The following is a 21,733-nucleotide window of genomic DNA, read 5'->3' on the forward strand; positions in this document are numbered from 1 at the left end:
AGTAGGTGCCCGTAGGTTGAGAATCAGATCTAGGTTTCTGTGCCTTTTGAGAACCGTTTTGTCAGCGAGGTTTGACCGTGCGTCTCCTCTAGACTGGCAGAATCTCGCCGCCTTTACTGTGACCGCTCCCCGGAGTCCGTGAAACCTGGGTGCGGGCAAACGGCCCCTCGTCGTGTGTCCCCGCCAGAGTCCCGCTGGGCGACTCCCCCAGGAAGGTGACAGCAGTGCAAGGCGGTGACCGATCCTGTGTCCCGGGGCTCCGACAGCAGCCTCGATAACCCAGGGTTCGGCGAGCAGGGTCTCTCTCCCCGCCACGCACGCCGCACACGGGGGCTTGGTGTGAGGGGCGCGCCTTCTTCGGAGAGGCGCGTGGTGAGGGTGAGTGAGGGAGGCAGGAGAGGGAGCCACGGGCAGCCAGGCCCAGCTCCCCCCCCCACCCCCCGGCTCCAGCCCTTGGACAGACGCTGCGCCTCCCGGGGCCCCTGCTGGATTTCCATGATAAATACAGCAGTGGTGACAGATAGTGTGGCCAGCCCTGCTCTTGTCAGCCGGGCCTTTTAGCAGGTTTGATTAATTGCTTTACGATTTCACGTCCAGCCGGGGGGCCGCTGGTGGGTCGCTTCTGCCCCCCATCAGGTGGAAGAATGGACAGGCTGCCGAATGCGTCTCTAGACAGCCACCATGTGCCAAGCTGGTGACCTCATTTTGAAGGAAGGTGAACTTAAATTAACTCCTTCCGGCCCCGTGCGGTTTTGTGGTGCCTCTTCACCTTCCGAGCGTGCTGCCCGGGCCTCCGGGATCGGGGCCTGCGGGGCCGCTGCTCCGGGGCCCGGCGGAGGACAGCCGGTCTGGGCTCGGCCTCAGACACACGCGCAGTTTGTGCGCTTGCCTCCAGAACCCGAGAACCCCGCGGCGTCTGGGGGGGACTCAGGGCCTCGGCCCGTTCTTCTCTTTGTTGCGCCCCAGAGACACTTTGCCCAGGACTGGCAAAGCTGTTCACGTGTCATGGTGCAGAGAAAATAAATTCACGACCCGGGAGCGGGGGGCGGCAGTTCTGGGGCTGGGAGGGGCTCGCTTCTACCCGGGGGCCGGGGGAGCCGCTGTGGGCAGGCTTGCTGTGACTTCCACGTTGGTCAGTGCCCTTTGCTCGAGGGGGAAAACGCAGGGACGCTTTTCTGGAGCTGTAGCAGAACTTCACGTGCACGTCCCGACCCGTCGGTCTGCGGAGTGCTTTTTCATTTGCTTTTAAATTGAAGCCCACCCTCAACTAAACTGACATAGGCACCAGCCGATCTGCACCAGGCCCTCTCTCCGAAGGCCATCAGCCTCCTGGTTTCCTTCCTGTGGTGCCCGCCTTCAGGAAGCCTGGTGGGACCCCGGCTCCGTCTTTGCTTCCTGGCCCCACAGCGTCCCGTCGAGGACGAGATAAGACACAGGCTGGGCCTGCTCTTGGGAACCCCTCCTTGTCTACTTGCCCCAGCAGCGGGCTAGGGGGCCGGTTGTAGCTCAGGAAGGATGGTGGACGTGTTACCATGAAATGACAGATGTCATCTGAGGTCGGTTTTGACTCCGGGCCGGGTGGGGCGACACAGACTGGCCTTCGGTCTTTGCTTTTCATCACTTGGGGCTCTCTGGTCTCCTGCGCCAGATTTTCCACAGACTGTCTTTCTCTAATATTCGCAAAACTCTGCTCCCAAGTTTCCTCATACTCTGCGCGCGCCCCCCCCCCCCCCACCCCCCCAATGGAGCAGGACCGATCTGTAAGTTCTGTGAAATTTCTAAAGAAGAATCACACCATTGTGACACTGCTGGAGCCTTTGTTACGCAAATCTCATTAAGAGACTGGAACTCTCACGGGTTTTTCAAAGAGTCCAACTAAATTTTCATTACCTCGCTCCACCCAGGCCCCTGTGACCCCCATCTCGGCTGCTTCTCTGTCTAGACCTGCCCCCCCCCCCACCCCCACCCCCGCCCACGGAGGAGGCAGGGACCCGAGCAGTGACAAGATGGGACGTTGGACGCCCGAGTGGGCTCCAGGCATTGTTGGAGCCGGAGGCCGTCTGTTGGCCCTGTGGAGGGGGGAGAACTGCAGCGAGGCGGCCCACGCCGGGGCTCAGGGGGCCCCCATTGTACGAGGAGGATGGGGTGCCTTCCCTGGGCCTGGGAGGGCCGAGCTCCCTCGAGTGCATCCGGGCGCCCCGCGGTGTCTGCTTCAGCCTGGCTCGGAGGGAAGGACCAGCTTCGCTCACGAGTCCGGTTTTGCAGACGAGAGGGCCCTGGTGTTCAGAACCGGTTCGGAGTAAACCGAGGGCACTTCTCTCCCGGGCGAGGGCTGGGGCGCGGGCCCCGCCCTTCCCTCCTCTCCACGGCGGAATCCTCCAGAATGTCCGGCTCTGCCCCCACTGCCGCTTATCCTTGTGTCTCGTGTCCACCTGCCCGCAGGAGGTGAGAACATCAAAAGCATAAATCAGCAGTCGGGAGCGCATGTGGAGCTCCAGCGGAACCCCCCCCCCAGCACCGACCCCAGCCTGCGAGTATTCACCATCAGGGGCGTCCCTCAGCAGATCGAGGTGGCCAGACAGCTCATAGATGAGAAAGTCGGTGTACGTACAGGGTTCTCCCTACCTGGCGTGACGAGAGCTGGGTTTCCTTTTGGGGTGTCCCGGGTACAGGTCCCCAGAAGCTCCTCCCCCAGAAGCTCGTACTTCTGTGCTTTCCGGCCCTCGCGTGCCGTGAGGGCCACCCCTCCCGCTTTGCCACGGGGGGGGGCGGGGGGGCGGGGGGGGCGGGGCCCGGGGCGGGGCGGGGGGGTGCCAGGCGAGGAAGGAAGCCCTCTGGCAGGTCTCCCCAAGGCCCCCACAGCTGAGCAGCTCAGGCCCAGAGCCGTGCGCCCCACAGGCTTAGATGAGCAGCCCGGGCAGCAGCCTTCCCCCCGGCGCTGCCCCGACTCCCGCGGGCCTGGCCCTGGCGGCCGGCCCTGCAGCGTTCATTGACTCTGGCTTTAGTTTCAGGCGCCTCAAGGCAGATAAAGAAAGGGAGTGTTGATGGAGGACAGATTGGCCACTGCTCACCTCAGAGGGGACGTAGAATGGCAGAAAGAGCCATGGGCCAGCCTAAATTGACGGGAGAGTCAAGCAGGTTGGTCCCGACCCCCAGGGTGACACGCTAGGGCCGTTGTGGCGGTGCCAGCGTTGGCTGCGTGTGGTATCGGTCACTCCACGGGGCAGAAGCCGTTTCTGCAGAAAAAGTCCACTGTGGGGAAGCAAGGCTAGTGAGCGTCATAGGGTGTCTTGACCTCCCTCGGCTCTGTCTCCCCGAAAGCGGTAGTTTGCCTCGGGGTGGGCCTGGGCAGAGGGCGGAGGTGCGGCCCGCAGGCAGTGAGAGCTCCCTCTGTGCCCATGACAGGGGACCAGTCTGGGAGCACCCGGAGCCTTCGGACAGAGCCCGTTCAGCCAGCCGCCCACGGCGCCTCATCAACAGTGAGTCTCACCTCGGTCTCTGCCTCAAGAGGCTCTCTCTTTCCAGCTGCTTCCAGGGAGGGCCAGCCAGTAGCCTGAAGTTCTGGGTGTGGGCAGGTCCCATCCCTTTGGCCCTGTCCGCTGGCCCCTCTGTGTCTAGCCTGTTCGTAGCCCGCTGAGCGGTCCCGGGGTGAGAGCCTTCCCGGAGGCCTTCCTGGAGGCGGAGGGCCTCCCGGCCCAGGCCCTCAGGCACTGTGTTCATTGATTCTTCACTTTCTTGCAGTGCTTTTCCTCCGAGGAGCTCGGCCTGCTTCCCCAGCATCGCTGCTAAGGTGAACGGAAACCCCCCCAGCACCCCTGTGAGGTGGGTGACTTCTCGCTCCGTCGGGACGGGTGGCACCGGGGCCCCGGCCACTGCCGGTAGGGGGCGGGGGAGCAGCGAAGGGCGAGGGCGAGGCCGGCGTGGCGGGAGGGGGCCCCAGGCCAGGAGGAGGGGGTGTGACCTGCTCTGGGACGAATGACCCTCTCGTCTTCCCAGCGGTCCTCCGGCCTTCCTGACCCAGGGATGGGGCAGCACCTACCAGGCGTGGCAACAGCCCACCCAGCAGGTCCCAAGTAAGTGACTCGGGAGGAGGCGGGACCGTGCGCGCCGCGCGGAGGCCGAGGGCCTGCTGTGTCTGACACGCGGGCTGGGGAGCCGCCGGCAGGCCCTGCGGAGACGGAGTGTGTGTGGGTCTCGGCGGCTGCCCGGCTGAGCGGCCGGCTCCCTCCCGTCCACCTCTCGGGGCTGCCTTTCCCTTCCGCTCTGTCCTTCTCAGGGCCGCACTCCTGTCCGCTCTGCTCCCACCGCCGGGCAGGAAGGCCTGGGGGTTGGGCCTGGCCCTGCCCTCCTTTCTCCCCCAGGCTGTGCCCGCTTTCGGGGCTCCCCGCCCACTCCCCACCGTGGCTCCCCACGGTGACCATCTCCCCTCCTCGTCTCCAGCGCGGTCTTAGAAAGGCTGTTCTTTCTACCTCCTGGACTTGCCGGAGGATGAGCTGTGCCGTGCCGGGTGATGCCTCTCCCGACAGCTGGTTGTAAGAGAGGGGCCCCCGCAGCCCGCCCTCCGGCCCCCACGTGGCCTCCTGAGTCGCTCCCGAGCTTTATTGCTGGTACAGCCTTCGAAAACAAGAACGAGACAAAAAGCTCACCCTCAGATGTGGGGCCCTCTGAAGCGGCCGCCTGTGTTTGGAAAGGGTCCTGTGATCTGTCTGCACGAGGTCCTTGCGGCTCTGCCCCCGAGGGCCCGAGCCCGCGTTCTGGGCTCCCCTCCCGCCCCCCGGGGCGCGGCTGGACAAGCCCGCGTGGAAGCCGACTCGGGGCGGCCCTCCGCACGGTCCCCTTCTCTGGGCCCCCGTCTGGTCGTCTGTGGCACGAAGGGTTTAGACTGCATTCCCCCCGTACCCGGGAGGTCTGAGATGGCACGCTTGCCTTCTGTCGTTCCTTTTCTTCCGCGGTATTTGTGAGGCGTCTCAAACGCACGGGATACCATCGAGAATTGTCCCGCCGACTCGTGCGCCCCGCCTGGTGTCCGCCGGGCCCGGGTTTCACGGCGCCCGCTTTGTCCCAGAGCCTCTTCCCGTTTTCTTTCCTTCTGTGCCGGTCAGCTTTAGGGCCCTCAGGACAGGAGGTGACCCGGGTCGGGTTCACATTTGCCCCAGCGTCGAGGACCGAGACTCTGAGAAAGTCCTAGACTTGGGGCAAGTGACAGGGGCCATGGCGTCCCTCCGGAGGGGAGCTGACCCTGGGGCCACGGTTCCGCGGAGGCCCAGCCCGGCCGCCCGCCTCGGCCCAGGTTGGCCAGGAGGGCTTGGCAGAGGCACGCGGGACGGGTCCAAGAAAGCACCGTCGGGGCCTGGCTTCCTGCCGCCGTTCCCAGCCTTCGCCGTTGCCAGCCCTCTGGGTCTGACGGAGGAGCCCTTGGTGCCGCGCCCCCCCCCCCCCCCCCCCCCCCCCCCCCCGGCCTCCGAAACTGCCTCATTCCAATCCCGGCCTCGTCCGGAGTCCCTTCCTGCCCCACCGGGAGGATGGGGGTGGTCTTCTCCCCTCCGTTCCCCCCACCTCACTTCTTCCCGAGCCCCACACACAGACTGCCCCGCCCCCACCCCCACCCCTCCTCAGATGCAGTAAATTAACTCGAGGGGAAGACACTTTGCCGTGAACGTGGGCACCATAGCACGTGCTGCCTGCCGGCCGCCAACTGCAATGGTGACAGAAAACAGGACGCTTCAGGGGTCTTAGCAGGTGACGCGAAAGCCAGCCCTGACCTCGGCAGAAAGGAAGGCCCCGACTTGTCGCCCCGCTCCAGGCTTCGCGTCCCTCCACGCCCGGGGCTGGCCGCTGCCACCCTGTTCCGCAGCCCAGCCCTCGCGGCCCGCACCACACAGAGCACACACCCCGGGGAGTGCACTGGACGCGACCCCACGCGCCTCCTCTCCCGCTCCGCTCCTGTCCCGGAAAGGCGCGAAGCCAGATTGGGATCAGGCGCACGGGGTGGCCCGCGGCCCTTCTGCCGTGTGGCCCTCGTCTTCCCGTCCTCACCGCGGCAGTCTCTGGGCCGTTTTCCCTGTACTCTGCTCGTCCAGGGTGAAAGCCGCCAATTCTCGAACAGAAGGGCCAGGGGAAGGGTGCGGGCAGCACCACTTGGATCTTCTGTCCCGTTTGACGGCCGATTCGGGGAGCCTCCGACACAGTCGCCCCGGCCCCGGGGCTCCCTGCAGCTCGGATCTCCGCCCGAAGGGTCCAGGCCGGTCCCGCCAGTCGCGGTGGGGGGGGGGACAGCCGTCCCGCCCGGCCCCACCCTTACGGGGACCGTAGTCGCACCCGTCTGGCCCGTCGGCCTGTCCCCGCGGCCAGCCTGCTGCCGCCTTCCCGGGCCACAGGGCCTGGAGCGAGCGCAGAGCCGGGCCCGGCGCCGGGGGCCTGACCCTTTGTGTTCTCCGCACAGGCCAGCAGAGCCAGCCGCAGAGCAGCCAGCCCGACTACAGCAAGGCCTGGGAAGACTATTACAAAAAACAGAGTGAGTGCGATGGCCTTCCGAGCAAGCAGAGCCCTGGGCCCAGAGGCCCCACGCCTTAGGCTCCGTCGGCCCTGCCTCCCCGTCACCTTTGTTCTTCAACGCTTTCCCTGTGTGACTCGATCTCAGTCCTGCCTTTGTCTCCCCGGGTCCCTGTGTGTCTGTCAGAGGAGACGTCCCCCCCGCCCCCCAACCCCTTCTGGATGCCACAGGGCCTGAGGACAGCTCAGGGCCGGCTCTCCCTGCCTCGGCCGCCCCCTTTAGAACCACTTGGCCAGGACTCAGACCAGCCAGGCGTCCTCTTCCGCGACCGGCTTTTTCTGGTCGTTTCCGGGTGGGGAAGAGGAAGAACAAAACTCAGGGCGGGAGTCTAAAATTGGAGGGGGTGTTGAGGTGCTGGCCTCCCGCCTCGAGGAAGCTCATTTTCTTGGCTGTGCCAGAAACAAAACCCATCTTTTTAACGAGAGAAGGAAGAGATTTGGGAACAGCAACCAGAAAAGCCCCCAAATAACTCATTGAAAATTCGTGCGACATCCTCTGTATGTGTTTGCGAAACTGCCGAGCCACGGTGGCTGTCGGGGAAGACGGCTCACGTGCCTTGATTTCGAAGGGTGTCACCTGCTGGTTGGAGCGGCTCAGGTCAGAGGCCGCTGAGGAGATGTTCGCCCTGGTGTTTGGGATCATCACCAGGTGGACAGCCCTTCCAGGGACTTCGATGGGGGTCAGGGAGGTTATCGGCACCCCAAGCACCTGCTGACAGGCCAGATGCCCCGTCTTCCCCAGACCTCCCGAGTCTAGACTCCCAGACATATGTGGGCCTGTGTTTCCAGCCCTGGTGGGATTGGCCCCTCCGCACAGGTGCACCCCACACCCAAGCCAGGTACTTACACTCTTTTCCCTCTTCCCGCCTCTCTCTCTCTCTCTCTCTCTCTCTCTCTCTCTCTCTCCCTCCCTCCCTCCCTCCCTCCCTCCCTCTGTCTCTCTCTGTCTCTCTGGCACTGGCAGCCGACGGGGCAGGCAGACAGGTGCAGAGAAGGTGATTCTGGAGAGAAGACAGACAAGAGGGTCCCGTAGGGGCGGAGCTGGGCCAGGAGCACGAGGCTAATGACACCTTCTTGGCGGCAGGCACGCGGGCCGCGCCCGACCGCCCCGGCCCCGGCCCTGCTGACGTCCAGCGCCTGTTCCGGCCGCCCCCGAGCCTTTGGGAAGGGACCCCTCCAAGCTGGCAGTGTCCCCGACCTCCCCCCGCCACGTGTCCGCCCCCGGTAACCCCTGTCCTCTCCTCTGTCGGTCAGGTCACGCCGCCAGCGCTGCCCCTCCGGCCAGCTCCCCGCCGGACTACACGATGGCCTGGGCCGAATATTACAGACAGCAGGTCGCGTTCTACGGGCAGACGTTAGGACAGGCTCAGGCCCACAGCCAGGTGCGTCGCCAGCCAGCAGGCCCGGCCCCCAGCCCCTTTCCCCGGAGCCTGGGTGTGCGCCCGGCCACGGCCACGCCGGCCCCCTCCTCGCCCCGGAGAGAGCGGGTTTGGGGCAAGCGGGGGAGGGATTGGCTGGGCAGCCCCTGGGAGGAAGGCGCCTCACGCCCGGTGCCGAGTGGCACTCAGCTTCCCCGGCTGTCGGGGAGTGCGCCCAGACGGAGGACCCGAGGCGGGCTTGGTGTCACGGTAGGGACCGTGGGGGTCACGGTCCTTGAAGAGGGCAGCGTGGCCTCACTGTCACCCTTGGCCCCGGCCAGCGGTGAGGGGCGGGAGACAGGAGGGTGAGTCCGCAGCGTCTGCGGGCCCGACAGGGCAGGGCGCCCGGCCTTCATCCCGCGCGGAAACCCGCTCGGCTCTCGTCCGGTCAGAAGCCAGAAGCCGGTTTCTTATTAACGTAGGGAACGTGGCGAGATCCTCCCACAGAGCATTTTTCAGGTGACCCGACGCCAGCCAGGTCCCTGTGGACGGCGTGTCGGTCACCACAGGCCCCGGGCCCAAAGCTCGCCGGTCATCTCACCGCCAAAATTGGCCCTCTGTGCCCGGGGCCCCGTGGAGACAGGGGACGGGGCTGACGGGTGGCCGAGGACAGCTCTCTCGCGCCCGCTCCCCTGCCCCACACCGCGGTGTCCCTTGCTTGGAGAGCCGCCCAGGACCTCCTGTTCAGGAGAGGGTTTGTCTGGGCCAGGTCCCGTGGCGCGGAGACATTGGCTCGTGTGTGTGTGTGTGTGTGTGTGTGTGTGTGTGTGTGTGTCCACGCCTGTTGAGGGGCCAGAGGGGGGAGGGTGACCTGTCACCCCCCGCCGACAGAGACGAGGACATGAGAGGTGGCCTCACAGACTAACTTCTGTCCCCTTCCTTCCCCAGGAGCAGTAGGACGGCGGCCCACAGTGCTCTTCTCCCCGAAATCGTTGTGAGCGAAAACCCGTTTGTAACAGAGGTTTATAGATTTGCAAACCTTTTGATGAAGAACTTTTGTTTTGTTCTGTGAAACACTATATTTAGATTAACAGGACTTTTCTAAAAATCGGGAAAAATTCGTTACTAAAAACGGCTGATAATTTCTGTTTCATTGTTCTTGTTTGTTATTTCAAACGTGTAAGCTCTGGGATTCTTTTTGGAGCAGTGCCTACAGATTCAGGCACCCGAATGTGCCTCAGAGCAGTGACATTTCAACACGGTGTGTTTTCGTTTCGTTTCGTCGCGCGTCTTTTTATTTACAGTTTTTTGGTGTTTTGTTTTTTTTTTTTTTTCTGTTGCGACAGAAAGTGGCTTGGAAATCTTAGGTGGTATGTAACAAATTCTTTTAAAAATTTTTAAACAGTATTTAAATATTCTTAAATGTGTAAATTCATTAAATGTTTTACTTCTAATTTCTTGTATCTTGGCTGTCTGGTTTTACTGCATTTTTTAAAAAAAACTGAACTATTATGTATTGTAATTAATTATGTGGATTCTGAATTGAGACAGAGAATTGTATTGCTGTCCAACAGGGATTGGGAGGGGGCATTTTATAGGGTTTGTATAATTTCTAGAGTGCTAAAGGGGTAATATAAAATGTTCTTGTGTTTAGCATACGTTTTTTTTCGTGTCTCCATTACCATTTGCAACTGTGTATCTAAGACCTCCAAGCTGGTTTTAAAAACAAAACGAAAAACCTTTCTCTCTTCTCTCAGAAATATAAATACTGTTATTTTTAATATTAAAAAGAAATCCGATATAACTTTTAACAAACACTGTGGCACATTAAACCGCGTAAAAATGTAGTAACTATTTTTTAATTCCAAGGTGTTTCCTTCCTTTTTCCTTTGAGATATTTTCTTAATATTTGTCAAATTAACTAGACGAATAAATAAATCTAGTATTAACCACAATATGAATTAAATGATTTTGATTTAATAAAAGGGATAATATGATCTCCGACGTTTACCGTAGTGTATCTTGTACAGATAACATGTATTTTTAAAGGAAAGAAAAACGGAATCGAAGCTGTTTTTCCTTGCATTTTTCATTGATCTGAGGGACATTCCGTTTGAAATGTACCGACGTTACAGTCTCTTTTTTTCTCCTTATTTTCCTTATAATGCTTGAAATGTCTAACTATTAAAAAAAAGGCAATTGGAAAATGTTATGCATGTTGTTTAAAAAAAAAAGCGTTCTTTTTATTTGACTGACAATTCATTTTACACTCTATATAATAAAATTTCCACAAGACGTCTTGTGGGCGAAGTATTTTTAGTCTGTTCGCTTTCCTGTCGCTCGTTCGGCCCCCTGCCCCCTGCCCCCCTGCCCCCCTGCCCCCCTGCCCCCCTGCCCCCTGCCCCCGGCCATAAAATCGAGCAAAGATTCTTGCAGTTCGTAGCCAGCTCGTCCTGCGCGAACATCAGCCCGACGTAGCTGGGGCCCGGCTCGTTAAGCTCATTTTATTTTAAAGGCTTCGCAGAAGCGGACGGCCTGACTGACGGGAGAGCCTCGATCACCACCAGCCCCTCTTACCTGTCCCATCTGGCCGGGGGGGCTGTGACACCGAGACGTCAATAGCGAGTTTCCTCACGGCTGTCATGCTAAGTGGGGCCGGAAGATTCATCGAAGGGAGGTTGTGACCAGCTCTGCAGCCAGATCAGCACGCTTCCCGAAACTGAGTCGGCACACAGCCTCCCTCCACCCGCCCGCCTCCCCACACCCCTCCCGGGCACGCGGGGCGGCCAGGCCGGGGACGTCAGGGCTGCTCTGGGCCCGGTGCCCTTGGCCTGCCTTCCACGCTGTCCTAGGCTGCCCGGCCGCTCCCTCCGGGGCCCCGAGCCCCGCCGAGGGATACCGGGGGCTGGGAGACCCGGAAAGCCCCAGCGAATGTGCCTTCTTCCCGTGTTCCCGTTAAGGAAACAAAAGCGGGGGCGGGGGGGGTCCTTACCCACAGGTTCCGTTTCAGGACAGGGCGTGACCGTGTGGGCCCTGCTCTAGAGGGGACTGAGGAAGACAGAGGAGCCTTGTACTCCACTTTCTCCTTCCCTCCTTTCCTTTCCGGTCGGTTAAAGCAACGGGCTCTGAACACAGCTCCCGACTTTTAATATTTGAAAACGCCCTCCCACGGCCGCTAGCTTTACATGTGAGTCATTGCCTCGTGTAGACGCCCGGTGCTGCGAGCACCCCGTGTAGAACCCTCGGTGGGGGGGGGGGGGGGGGTGCGTGCGTTTCCAGTGTGGGTCCCTTTTCTCTTCTCCACCCCAAGCTCTAAGGGGGGTGGGGGGAAGCATCTGTGGCTCCTCGAGGCCGAAAAGGGGTGTGGACGGCAGCCGTGCGGAGGCCTGTTGAGAGCCGGAAGACAAAAAGATGTGGCATCTTTAACTACACCTCTAGAGAATCGAGTTTGACGTTGAGAAATTGAATAGTAAAAGCCACTTGGAAAGAAGGAGGGGCGGGCGGGAGGAGGGCATAAACGCTGATGATGGGAATGGGAATTGGGGAGAGGGCATTACAGAGAAGACTTCCTTCTAATTCATCTTCCAAGCTCTGTGCCAAAACAGCATTTGGCATGGTTCACAGGGAGCGATTGTGTGATAATGAACCCTAAGGTGTCCCTTAATTGAAGACTGAGCATTGCGGTTCGTGCCAAGAGTCGTAAATGGTGCAGGCTTGCGGGAGGATGCATTTTCTTAAATGTATCGGTAAGTACAGATTAGCGTTTGTCCCCAGTGAAATGCCCATACTATAAATTATGGAAATCTCTCTCTCTCTCTCTCTCTCTCTCTCTCTCTGTCTCTGATGCAACCTTTTATTGAAGCGGGGGAAGGCGGGGTATAGTGCAGCAGGAGGCAGGGGGGAAAGTTTGCAAGCATATGAAATTTGGCCCTTCATTAACATGGCGCCCACAGAAGAGGGTTTTCATCAGCTGTCTGGTGTCCTGGAAGGAAGGCCAAAGTGCTCGAAATGTACCAAGTTCAGCGATTGCGTTCCATTAAGAAAGCTGCACGGTCATCACTGGAAGGACAGTCTGGGTTTGGGGAGGCGGGGGTGGGGCGGGTGCCCAGTCTGACTCCAGAACCCTGCCCCCCCCCCCCCACCCACCACCACACGCCCCCGGACTTGGCCTCGGCCCGCCTCCCCAGGGCAGTGTTCAAGGACCGGGCTGGGCTGTTACCGAACGACCCAAGAGTTTGGGCTGGGGGTGGGGAGTGCTCCCGACAGCGTGCTCCATCGACGTCCCTGCCCTCTCAGCGGGTGGGGGGGGTGCCATCTTTTCAGTGTCCCTTTTCAGGGGTGACCGTCCATGGTGCCCTGCAGCCCCCACAGTCGGGTTGGGGCTGGGGCCCAGATGGCATGAGACAGCACCCCGCCCACGAGGGCGTTTGGACGCCACGGAGCCTCAGCTCCCAGCCGGCTGCGATGGCACAGTTTTCCGAGCCCCACTTCTGGTCCCCGGGGACCCAGCCGGGTTTGTTTTTTTTTTTTTTAGACAGGCTAATGCAAATGGTCCTAACAGACTCTTAGAGATTAATGGCCAGAAAGTGGCTTGACATTCAGTTCCGCGGGGGGTGCTGGCCCTGGGTCCGTGCCTGGCGTGGGGTGGAAGGGGAAGTCGAGGAACCCCCGTAACAACAAAGCTCCTTGCTGGCCTTTGTCCCGAGGGACTTCTAGCAGCATCTAGCAAGGGAGTTCTGGTCCCTTCCCAGAGGAGACGGATGAAGGTCTCCATGTCTTGGAGGGGAGACAGGAGGGTCCTTCCCATTTCACAGCCGAGGGCCCCGCGTGACTTCAGCGGTCATCCAGATGCCCTGCCCTCGTTCAGACAAGTGGAGGGGCCGGTTCTGTGCCAAGTTCTATGCTGTGCTCATCCAGGGCTGCATTCGAGAGCCCACAGGAGCGTCAGGACCGCCAAGCGAGGCAGCCAAGATGGTGGGGGAGTGGCCGTGAAAGTTAGCGTTGAGCGCCGACCGTGGGCCAGGCCCTGTGAGGCCCTTACAGCCGACCGTTGTCTTCCGTTCCGCATTTACGAATGCCCCTGCTCACCAACGGTTGTGTGTAATCTCCAGATGAACACCCACCGCGCTTCCGTGGATGTTCTCGGCCAAAAAAATACAATCGGAGTTGCGCGACGCACGGGTCTCTCGCCGAGGGAAACAGAGGCAACGTGCTGCCTGCCCGTCACGGCTCTGGGGCTGTAGGCAAGTGTCCGTCTGGCGGTCTATTCAGTGCCACGGTTTTGCAACGTTTGTGCTTCCTGTGGGTGGTTTCGCTGCTGAAAATGGCCCTGAGCACGGTGCCGTCCAATAGTCCTAAGTACAAGCAGGCAGTCGGTGTCAGTGAACCGACAATATGTATGAAATAAGGTGTTTGTATTTTTTTGTACCTATTTATTTCATTTAATCTCTACACCCCAACGTGGGGCTTGAACTCATGACCCCAAGCTCAAGCGTCACGCGCTCCTCCGGCTGAGCCAGCCGGGCGCCCCAAATAAGGGTCTTTACTGTTTTATGAAGTTTGCTTATTTTCGTTTTGAGAGAGCGCACAAGCCGGGGAGGAACAGACAGAGAGAGGGAGACAAGAGAGAATCCCAAGCGGGTTCCGCACGGTCGGCACAGAGCCCGACGCTCGGACCGTGAGATCGTGACCTGAGCCGAGATCCAGAGTCGGACGCTTAACCGACAGAGCCAGCCGGGCGCCTCCAGATAAGGTGTCTTTAAACACGCATTAAACACGGTTACGTGCCGGTGGGTGAAACGCTGTGGCCAGAGGCGTGAAGGGACCTAACCTTGTGTCTCCCCTGGGAGCGATGGTGCCCTCTTCCCCGATTCAGCTTCTGGGAGACTTTATAGAGCGTAACTGCGGCAGCGGCGTGGAGGGTATAAATGCACCGACACTCGAGCTTGGGTGTGAGCACTGCCCCCACCGCTGTGACCTAAGGCACATTATTCAGCACTCCGTGCCCCCAGCTCCCTCAACTGCAGCATGGGGTTGAGAACTATCCACCTGGCCAGGGGCTGAGTTAGGATTCAATGACAAGTATGTAGAGCACTTGACATCTGCTTCGTGATGAGCACCCAAAACATGGCAGCTCATGGTAATGACTGAGTCCAGGACCTCTGACTGTTCCAGTGGCTTTTCCCATTCCGCGGCGAGTGCCAGGGGCTGACTGTGCGATCTGAAAAAGGCATCAGCCTCGCTACTGACCCTCTCTCTGGCTCTCCCGGTCTCCCCCAGGATTCTAGGAGCCCCAGATCAAGTTTGTTGGTCCCCCAAAGCCATGGCGGCCAGGCCGTTAGGAAAGAGCGGCCTTCGTGGGCAGGTGGGGCAACTCTGGGAGAAGCCAGGACCCCACCCAAACACACACACACCACACATCGCCGTGTGCCACAGATGTGTGGGCTGGCCAGCGCGCGGGGGTGCGGATCAAGGCTGCTCCATTCTGGCCTGAAAGCTGATGTTCAAGGCAATCCTATTGCAAGCACACGGAGAAGGAGTTTGATCCTTTGTGTCTCGCCCTCTCGCATCAGATTCTCTAATCGGGACCCCCTGGGAGGCAGGGACCTGAGCCCCAGGCTGTCCCAGCTGTACTCACCGTAGCCACTTTGTTGAGTTCCCACGACACTCCAGAAAAATCCATGTACCTTCAGTTCACTGCGGGGGAGTCGGATGGGAGAAGGATGACAGGGGGGGGGGGGGCGCCTGGGCGGCTCGGTCGGTTGAGTGACTTCAGCTCAGGTCGTGATCTCACGGTTTACAGTTCCGAGCCCCACATTGGGCTCTGCTGTCAGACCAGAGCCTGCTTGGGATCCTCTGTCCCCCTCTCTCTGTCCCTCCCCTGCTCACACTCTCTCTCAAAAATAAACAAACAAATAAATAACTGGGGTACTTTTTTTTCTTTTTGCAGTGTTTTAATCCGTGTAGACAGGCAACTATCATAATTGAAAGGATACTGCTTAGTAATTAATTAGACTGTAAGAAAAAAACCCTACCACGAAACCACCTCCCTAAGTGATCAGGGTCCTAGAAAATGGTACTTTTTAAATGTCGCTTTTCATTTCTTTGTCGCTGGTTTTAGAAAAGTAGTTTTTAAGTTTCTTGACCTGGATTCCAATGACTTTATTTGAATTCCTTATTAAGTCTAATAGCTTGTAGATTCGTTTGGATTTTCTTTGTTCTAAATCATGGCCTTCACGAATAACAGTGGTGTTATTTTTTTCCTTTCCAATCTTTGTGCCATTTAAAAAAAAAATCGAATGGGGCGCCTGGGTGGCGCAGTCGGTTAAGCGTCCGACCTCAGCCAGGTCACGATCTCGCGGTCCATGAGTTCGAGCCCCGCATCGGGCTCTGGGCTGATGTCTCAGAGCCTGGAGCCTGTTTCTGATTCTGTGTCTCCCTCTCTCTCTGCCCCTCCCCCGTTCATGCTCTGTCTCTCTCTGTCCCAAAAATAAAATAAAACGTTGAAAAAAAAAATTTTTTTTTAAATCGATTGTTTCACTGCCCTGTCCAAAGCCTCCAGTTCAGCAAAAGTAGTAAGGACAGGGCATCCTGGCTGGTCTCATCCGTAATCTCGGCGGGAACACATTTAATAATTCGCCATTAATTATGTTTGCTGTCCATTTGTTATACACACTTTTTTTTTTTTTTTTAAATTTTTTTTTTCAACGTTTTATTTATTTTTGGGACAGAGAGAGACAGAGCATGAACGGGGGAGGGGCAGAGAGAGAGGGAGACACAGAATCGGAAACAGGCTCCAGGCTCCGAGCCATCAGCCCAGAGCCCGACGCGGGGCTCGAACTCACAGACCGCGAGATCGTGACCTGGCTGAAGTCGGACGCTTAACCGACTGCGCCACCCAGGCGCCCCTATACACACTTTTTATCAGGTAAGGGAGTTCCTTTCTGTTTCTGTTTTATCATGACTGGGGGCCAAATTTTTCAAATGCTTTTTCTGCATCTAAAGAAATCATCCTACGATTCATCTCCTTTTAAATATTAATATAGCAAATTACAGTGATTGTCCAATATTAAACCAGCCTTGCATTCCTAGAATAAACCTCACTTGGTCACAATCTGTTATCAATGTTTCTTGTATATCATTGGATTGAATTGCTAACATTTTTGTTTGGAATTTTTGCGTGTATATTCATGAGAACAACCGATCTATAATCTAAATCGTAATTTAACCCATTGTAGACCCACAACATGTGCTACTTATTAGCTCACGACCCATTTCCACCTGGCTATGCCGTCGCTGGTCACATTCCCGATGAGGGATGTTCTAACTCTGGACTGCGCTTTGAATACGGGCCTCCAGCAAAATCATACCACAAGGTTCATTACTGAGTTCCAGACTCAGATGCCAGGCAAGGCTCCAGCCGACCGACCACTCGCCGTGGCCAGGATTATCACATCAGATATTCCTTCTGTCCCATCGCTCTTTCTTCTCCTTCCGGGACTGCAATTTCGCATCTGTTACACCTTTTAATTGTCCCACAGTTCTTGGCTATCTTGTTGTGTCTTTCATTTTTCTTTGCTCTTTGCACTTCCTTTTGGTAAGTTTCTATCAACACATATTTAAGCCCCCTGATTCGTTCCCCCGCCACAGCCAGCTTACTGATGAGCCCGCCAAAGGCATTTTTCATTTCTGTTACAGTGGCTTTTTTTTTTAATGTTTACGTATTTTTGAGAGAGGGAGAGAGCATGCGTGTGCAAGAGAGAGCAGGGGGAGGAGGAACAGAGAGAGGGAGACAGAGGATCCCAAGCAGGCGCTGTGCTGACAGCAGAGAGCCCGATGCGGGGCTCGAACTCACAAACTGTGAGATCATGACCTGAACCGAAGTCAGACGCTTAACCGACTGAGCCACCCAGGAGCCCTTCTGGTGTTCTTAACTTCTAGCATTCCCTTTCGATTCTTTCTTAGAGTTCCCATCTCTCTCCTTAACATGCATATCTGTTCTCCCCTTTGCCCACTTTTTCTACTAGAGTGCTCAACATATTAATCATAGTTATTTTCTGTTCCTTGTCCGATCATTCTGGAACTGGGGTCATACCTGAGTCTGGTTCTGATCATTGTTTTGTCTCTCCAGATTGTGTCTGTTGTTTGTTTTGTCTTCTCGTTTTGTTTTTGCCTTTTGGCATGCCTTGTGATTTTTTTGCTGTTGAGAGCCAAACCCGCTGTAGCAGAGACTAGGAACCGAGGTAAACAGGCTTTTAGCGTAAGGAATACATGAGTCTGCCTACGAGTGAGGCTATGTCATATTTGCTGTAGTTGCCAGCGTCTGTGGTTTCGAATTCTCTTAGTGTCTCTTCTCACCTCCTGTCTTGACTTTGGGTTTCCCTGCACACTCCTCCTCAGATAGAACCTTGTAACTCGTTTAGCTGGGATCACCACCCCCACACAGATGGGATCATCACCCACATCCTGGAGCTCCTGCCGGTGGGGAGGAGGGGAGGTCCAGGAGACTGGAACACTCTACAGTTGCTCAGTGGCAGGTCCGTCTCTTAGTGAGCCTGGCTCTCAGGGCCGCTTCTCCAGTCCAAGAGCTTTTCCTTGCCTGCCTCCCACTCCCTTCTCCGGCTACTCTACTCCCCGCAAATTCTTGGAAGCTCTGTCTCCTGCCGATGATGTCTGATTGTCCATTTGTTTTCCCTTAGGTGAGATAGGAAGTCTGGAGGGAGCTGGAGGGAGAGGAGACCTCCCCTCCCCAGTTTGGGATAAGGCTCTGGGTGAATTTCACCAGGACGCCTCTCCCCTCCCCGTGCCAGGGGCACTAGCTGGTCTCTTCTCAGATCTCCTGGAGAACCTGGTGGGGTTCCTGGAGGTAAAAAACCATGGCTCCCCCCGCGTCCACACTCAGCGTCCAGCGATCTGTCAAAATCGCCACGATGTGTTCCTGCACCTTTGTGGCCCCAGCAACTCTGCTGCGGGTGAACACATCCTGCCCGTGACTCGCCAGGTTCCCCGTCTCCCCAGATCGCTGGGTAACAGTTGCCTTTCAACCTCAGTTCTCCAAAGGGTCCTGGAAACATCGCTGGTTTTCAGTGTGTCCAGCATTTCCCTTTCCTTTTTTTTTTTTTTTTTAAACACTTACTTATTTTTGAGAGACAGTGAGATACAGGAGGGGCAGAGAGAGAGGGAGACCCAGAAGCCAAAGCAGGCTCCAAGTTCTGAGCCGTCAGCACAGAGCCCGATGCGGGGCTCGAACTCACGAACCATGAGATCATGACCTGAGCCGAAGTCGGACGCTTAACCGACCGAGCTAACCAGGCGCCCCCAGCTTTTTCTTATTTGTAAGGACTACAGTGGTGACGTCTGAGTTCTCGACATGTTGGGCTGAACTAGAAGTCCTCTATCTGTTCTCTAAATCGGATTTCTTCTTCTTTTTTTTTTTTTTTTTTTTTTTTTTATTTATTTTTGGGACAGAGAGAGACAGAGCATGAACGGGGGAGGGGCAGAGAGAGAGGGAGACACAGAATCGGAAACAGGCTCCAGGCTCCGAGCCATCAGCCCAGAGCCTGACGTGGGGCTCGAACTCACGGACCGCGAGATCGTGACCTGGCTGAAGTCGGACGCTTAACCGACTGCGCCACCCAGGCGCCCCAAAATCGGATTTCTTCTTAAGAGTTCATCTGGAGGGAGCATTTCCCTGCTCGACACACATTTAAAGCCGCCGATCTGGGTACGTGAGGGCGCAGTTTCGCGCTTCCTGATAGGACGCGTGGAGCCGGCATGGGGCCCGGTGGGCCCGGTGGCTCTAAGCACCCCCTTCATGAGAGTCGTGAGGAGCAGGAGGACGTTCCCACCAGCTGGAGGACGAGGACTTGAGACTCGGGTTCCCTGGCTGACATCTCACCGTGTGCCTGGGATCTGTGGACCCGCCAGCTTGCTCAGGAAAACCTCAGCACCCCGAGCATCGATACCAGGTGGGTCCTCCGCGGCCTCTCTGTGCTCAGACCGGGCTAGCTCAGGGCAAGTGCTCGGGAGACGCTGGGTGAACTACTTTACCTTCAACTCAAGTCTCCAGGGACCAGCCTGCCACACGGTGGGTGTGCGTTGAATATAGCCGCATAATTAAAATAAATACACGATGATCTGAGAGTCTGGAGTGTCCAGGAGCCTCCAGAATAAATACAATTTGGGACCTACTGGGTATTTGAAGCAGTAAATTTCCGCTTCGTTGTAGCTACAACTTATTTAACGGGTCTTCAGATGAGCCTATCGTCTCTAATTGCCCAAAGTCAGACTCTGGACAGACAGGAGGGGAGAGGCTGGAGCCGGTGAGCGGGGGGGAGTATTAGCGGTGTGAGTACATGCATTTGGTTTTGCTTTTCAGTGTCCCTTTGGCCGTAGTTGGTACCCACCCAGCGCTTTCATATTTCCCACATTTCCAAGTGTGGCCACGTGTTACTTTTAAGTGTAACGAGGTTGCTAATATTTTCTGTATATGAAGCACATTTTCGATCCTACGACCTTTCCATGCATTATGTCTTTTATTCGGCAGGACAGCCCTCCCGCCGGAGGTTCTATCATTATCCCCATTTTGCAGATGAAGAAACTGAGGTACAGAGAGGGGGAACTGGTGCCTGGGCTCCAGACCAGTACCTGCTGGAGCCAGGATTGGACTCACATCCTCGGGTCCTCGGGGCATATCCAGATGGTCCCAGAGGACCCACCGGTTGCGTGGTCTTTGGAAGCAGTCGTTAGGAATGACAGCCGCAGGCTCACTCACTGGGCCCATCAGGTCTTTACGACACAGGCAGGGTTATTGTTCCCACTTTACAGACGAGATCCAAGCCACGCGGACAGAGGCATCGGGGCCACCAGACTGGCCATGGTGGCCCCCCACCCCACCCAGCCTTGGAAGCTGGTCTGAGAAAGCAAGGACTGCGGCTGCCCTGGTCACGTGGGTGCTCCAAGGCTTTGTATAGAGGCAGGCACACGGTGGCCACTCAATAAACGTTTCTTGGGCAAAAGAATGACCAGAGCCTTTGGGATCTCCGTGAGGCCAGATACAGTGTGGATGGCAGCCAAGGGGATCATTCTCTGCCCCAACCCCCTCTGCTCCGGGGGCATCCCAGGCGGACAGCAGCAGGTGTAAGAGCTGGGAGGCAGGCAGCCGAGAAATGGAGGAAGGCCAGGCAGGCCCGGTGCCACGGGGGCAGGGTCTCTGGAAAGGAAGATGGTGTGGGGTCCGGGTAGTTCTTTCGGGCTGTCCCAGGACCCACAGGAGGGGGAAAGCCGTCAGAGTTGAAGGGCCATGCCAGAGGGCCTGGAGACACCCACCTTCCCCAGCCAGCCTCCTCCTCTCTCCATCCTGCCAGCCTGCTTCCCACCGCACCCCCCCTCCTCCCACACACACCCGCGCCCATGTCTCTGTCCCTAGCCTCCCCAGTCCTCCCTCTTCCTGCTTCTGGCCCATCTCTCTAGCTCTCAAAAGCCGCAGGCACTTTGGGAATCCCTGCTCGACCTCCTCTCATCTCTACCGGTCCCTGTGTCTCCACGTCGTCGCAGACTTTAACTTTCATCCGGATCCTTCCATCTCGGCCTCTCTTGGCCTCAGTCTCCCTCCGTCTCCGTCCCTCGCCGCCTCCCTCCATAAGCCTGTGTCCAACACCCGCCCGCCGTGCCTCTCCTGGAGTTGTAGCTCCCCTGGGTCCCGCTGCGCCGATTGTCACTCGGACTTGGGCGCTGGCATCCTCGGGGCTGGGAGCCCGGGCGCGGGCGTTGGGGGCGGAGGGTTCTGGAAGGAGCAGGGAAGGGGGGGGGGGATCCCTGCCCTCGGCGCCCAGCGAGACTCGCGTGCCGGTCACCTGGCGTCCGGGACGCCGGCTCCGCTCAGACGTGCTCGACGTGGGCGCCCCGGGGCGCGCCTTTGTCTCTCCCCGGCCCGGGAGGCTAATTAGATTGAGGGGGGCGGGGGCGCCGTCCCTATTCAAGGCGCTGCGGCCGCCGCTCCGCCCGGCAGCCCCGGGCAGGCCAGGCCCGAGTCACGTCCATCAAAACCGTTTCTACGGGCCCGCGCCGCCACCCCACCTCGCAGCCCGTCGGGCCTTTGGAGGCGTCGGCGGGGGCGCTGGAGCCCTGAACCGTCCCGCGGGAACGGGGGCCGGGGGACCCGCGGGCCCCACGAGAGGAAGGAATTTCCCTGGGCCACGGCGGGACTGGGACCCGAAAGACTGAGACTCAGCACGGGAGAGAAATGGGAGGAGGAGGCCGAGAGGGTGTGAGAAGCCGGCGAGGGGGCCGGAGCCGGCGAAAGAGGAGAGCGCGCCGGAGAAGGAGGGCGGCGCGGGCGGGGGGAGCGCGGTGGAGGGGAGCGGCGGGAGGGGCCGGGACCCCGCGTGCGGGCGCGGAGGGGTGGGGGCGCCCGGCACGGGGAGGCAGGGGGAGCCCGGGAGGGGGGGAGGGGGGCGAGCCGCGTCGCGAGGCAGCCGGCCGCGCGGGCCGCTCGGGGGGCCCCGCCGCCGCCGCCGCCGCCGCCGCCGCGGGGCTGGGGCGCAGGGGGCCGGGGGACCCGGGTAGGGGGTCGGGACGCGGCGCGACCGCATTCTTCGCCTTTTCTTCCTCGGGCTCATTCCGGCCGATCGATACCTGCGCGGGACCTGCCCCCGCCGCTAATATCTTTTTAATGAGTTCGCGGGGCTTAGAGCGAGCGCGATCTGCCCTCCAGGGTGGATTTTCCCCCGGCAGATGTTTCGGGAGGAGGAGGCGCGCGGGGGCCCCCGGGAGGGGAGACAAATCTCTCCCTCCGAGGGGCGAGGGCAGAAGACTTTCTTCTA

The 21,733-nt window shown here is 58.5% G+C and overlaps 1 protein-coding gene across 3 annotated transcripts in view; it reads left to right on the plus strand.

The window, feature by feature from the left end:
- FUBP3 (far upstream element binding protein 3) overlaps positions 1–10,223 on the plus strand; it is a 51,072-nt gene extending 40,849 nt beyond the window's left edge. For 2 of the 3 annotated variants that reach the window (XM_047829447.1, XM_047829448.1), the window contains exons 13-19: positions 2,443–2,603; positions 3,406–3,479; positions 3,742–3,790; positions 3,997–4,073; positions 6,443–6,514; positions 7,807–7,934; positions 8,859–10,223. In XM_047829447.1, the coding sequence (XP_047685403.1) occupies positions 2,443–2,603; positions 3,406–3,479; positions 3,742–3,790; positions 3,997–4,073; positions 6,443–6,514; positions 7,807–7,934; positions 8,859–8,908 (611 nt within the window). In that variant the 3' untranslated portion in view covers positions 8,909–10,223. Of the gene's footprint in view, positions 1–2,442; positions 2,604–3,405; positions 3,480–3,741; positions 3,823–3,996; positions 4,074–6,442; positions 6,515–7,806; positions 7,935–8,858 lie in introns of all 3 variants that reach the window. The other variant, XM_047829449.1, reaches the window with a different exon arrangement.
- Positions 10,224–21,733: the final 11,510 nt, after the last annotated feature.

Source organism: Prionailurus viverrinus, chromosome D4, assembly GCF_022837055.1.
Source record: "Prionailurus viverrinus isolate Anna chromosome D4, UM_Priviv_1.0, whole genome shotgun sequence".
NCBI lineage: Eukaryota > Metazoa > Chordata > Mammalia > Carnivora > Felidae > Prionailurus > Prionailurus viverrinus.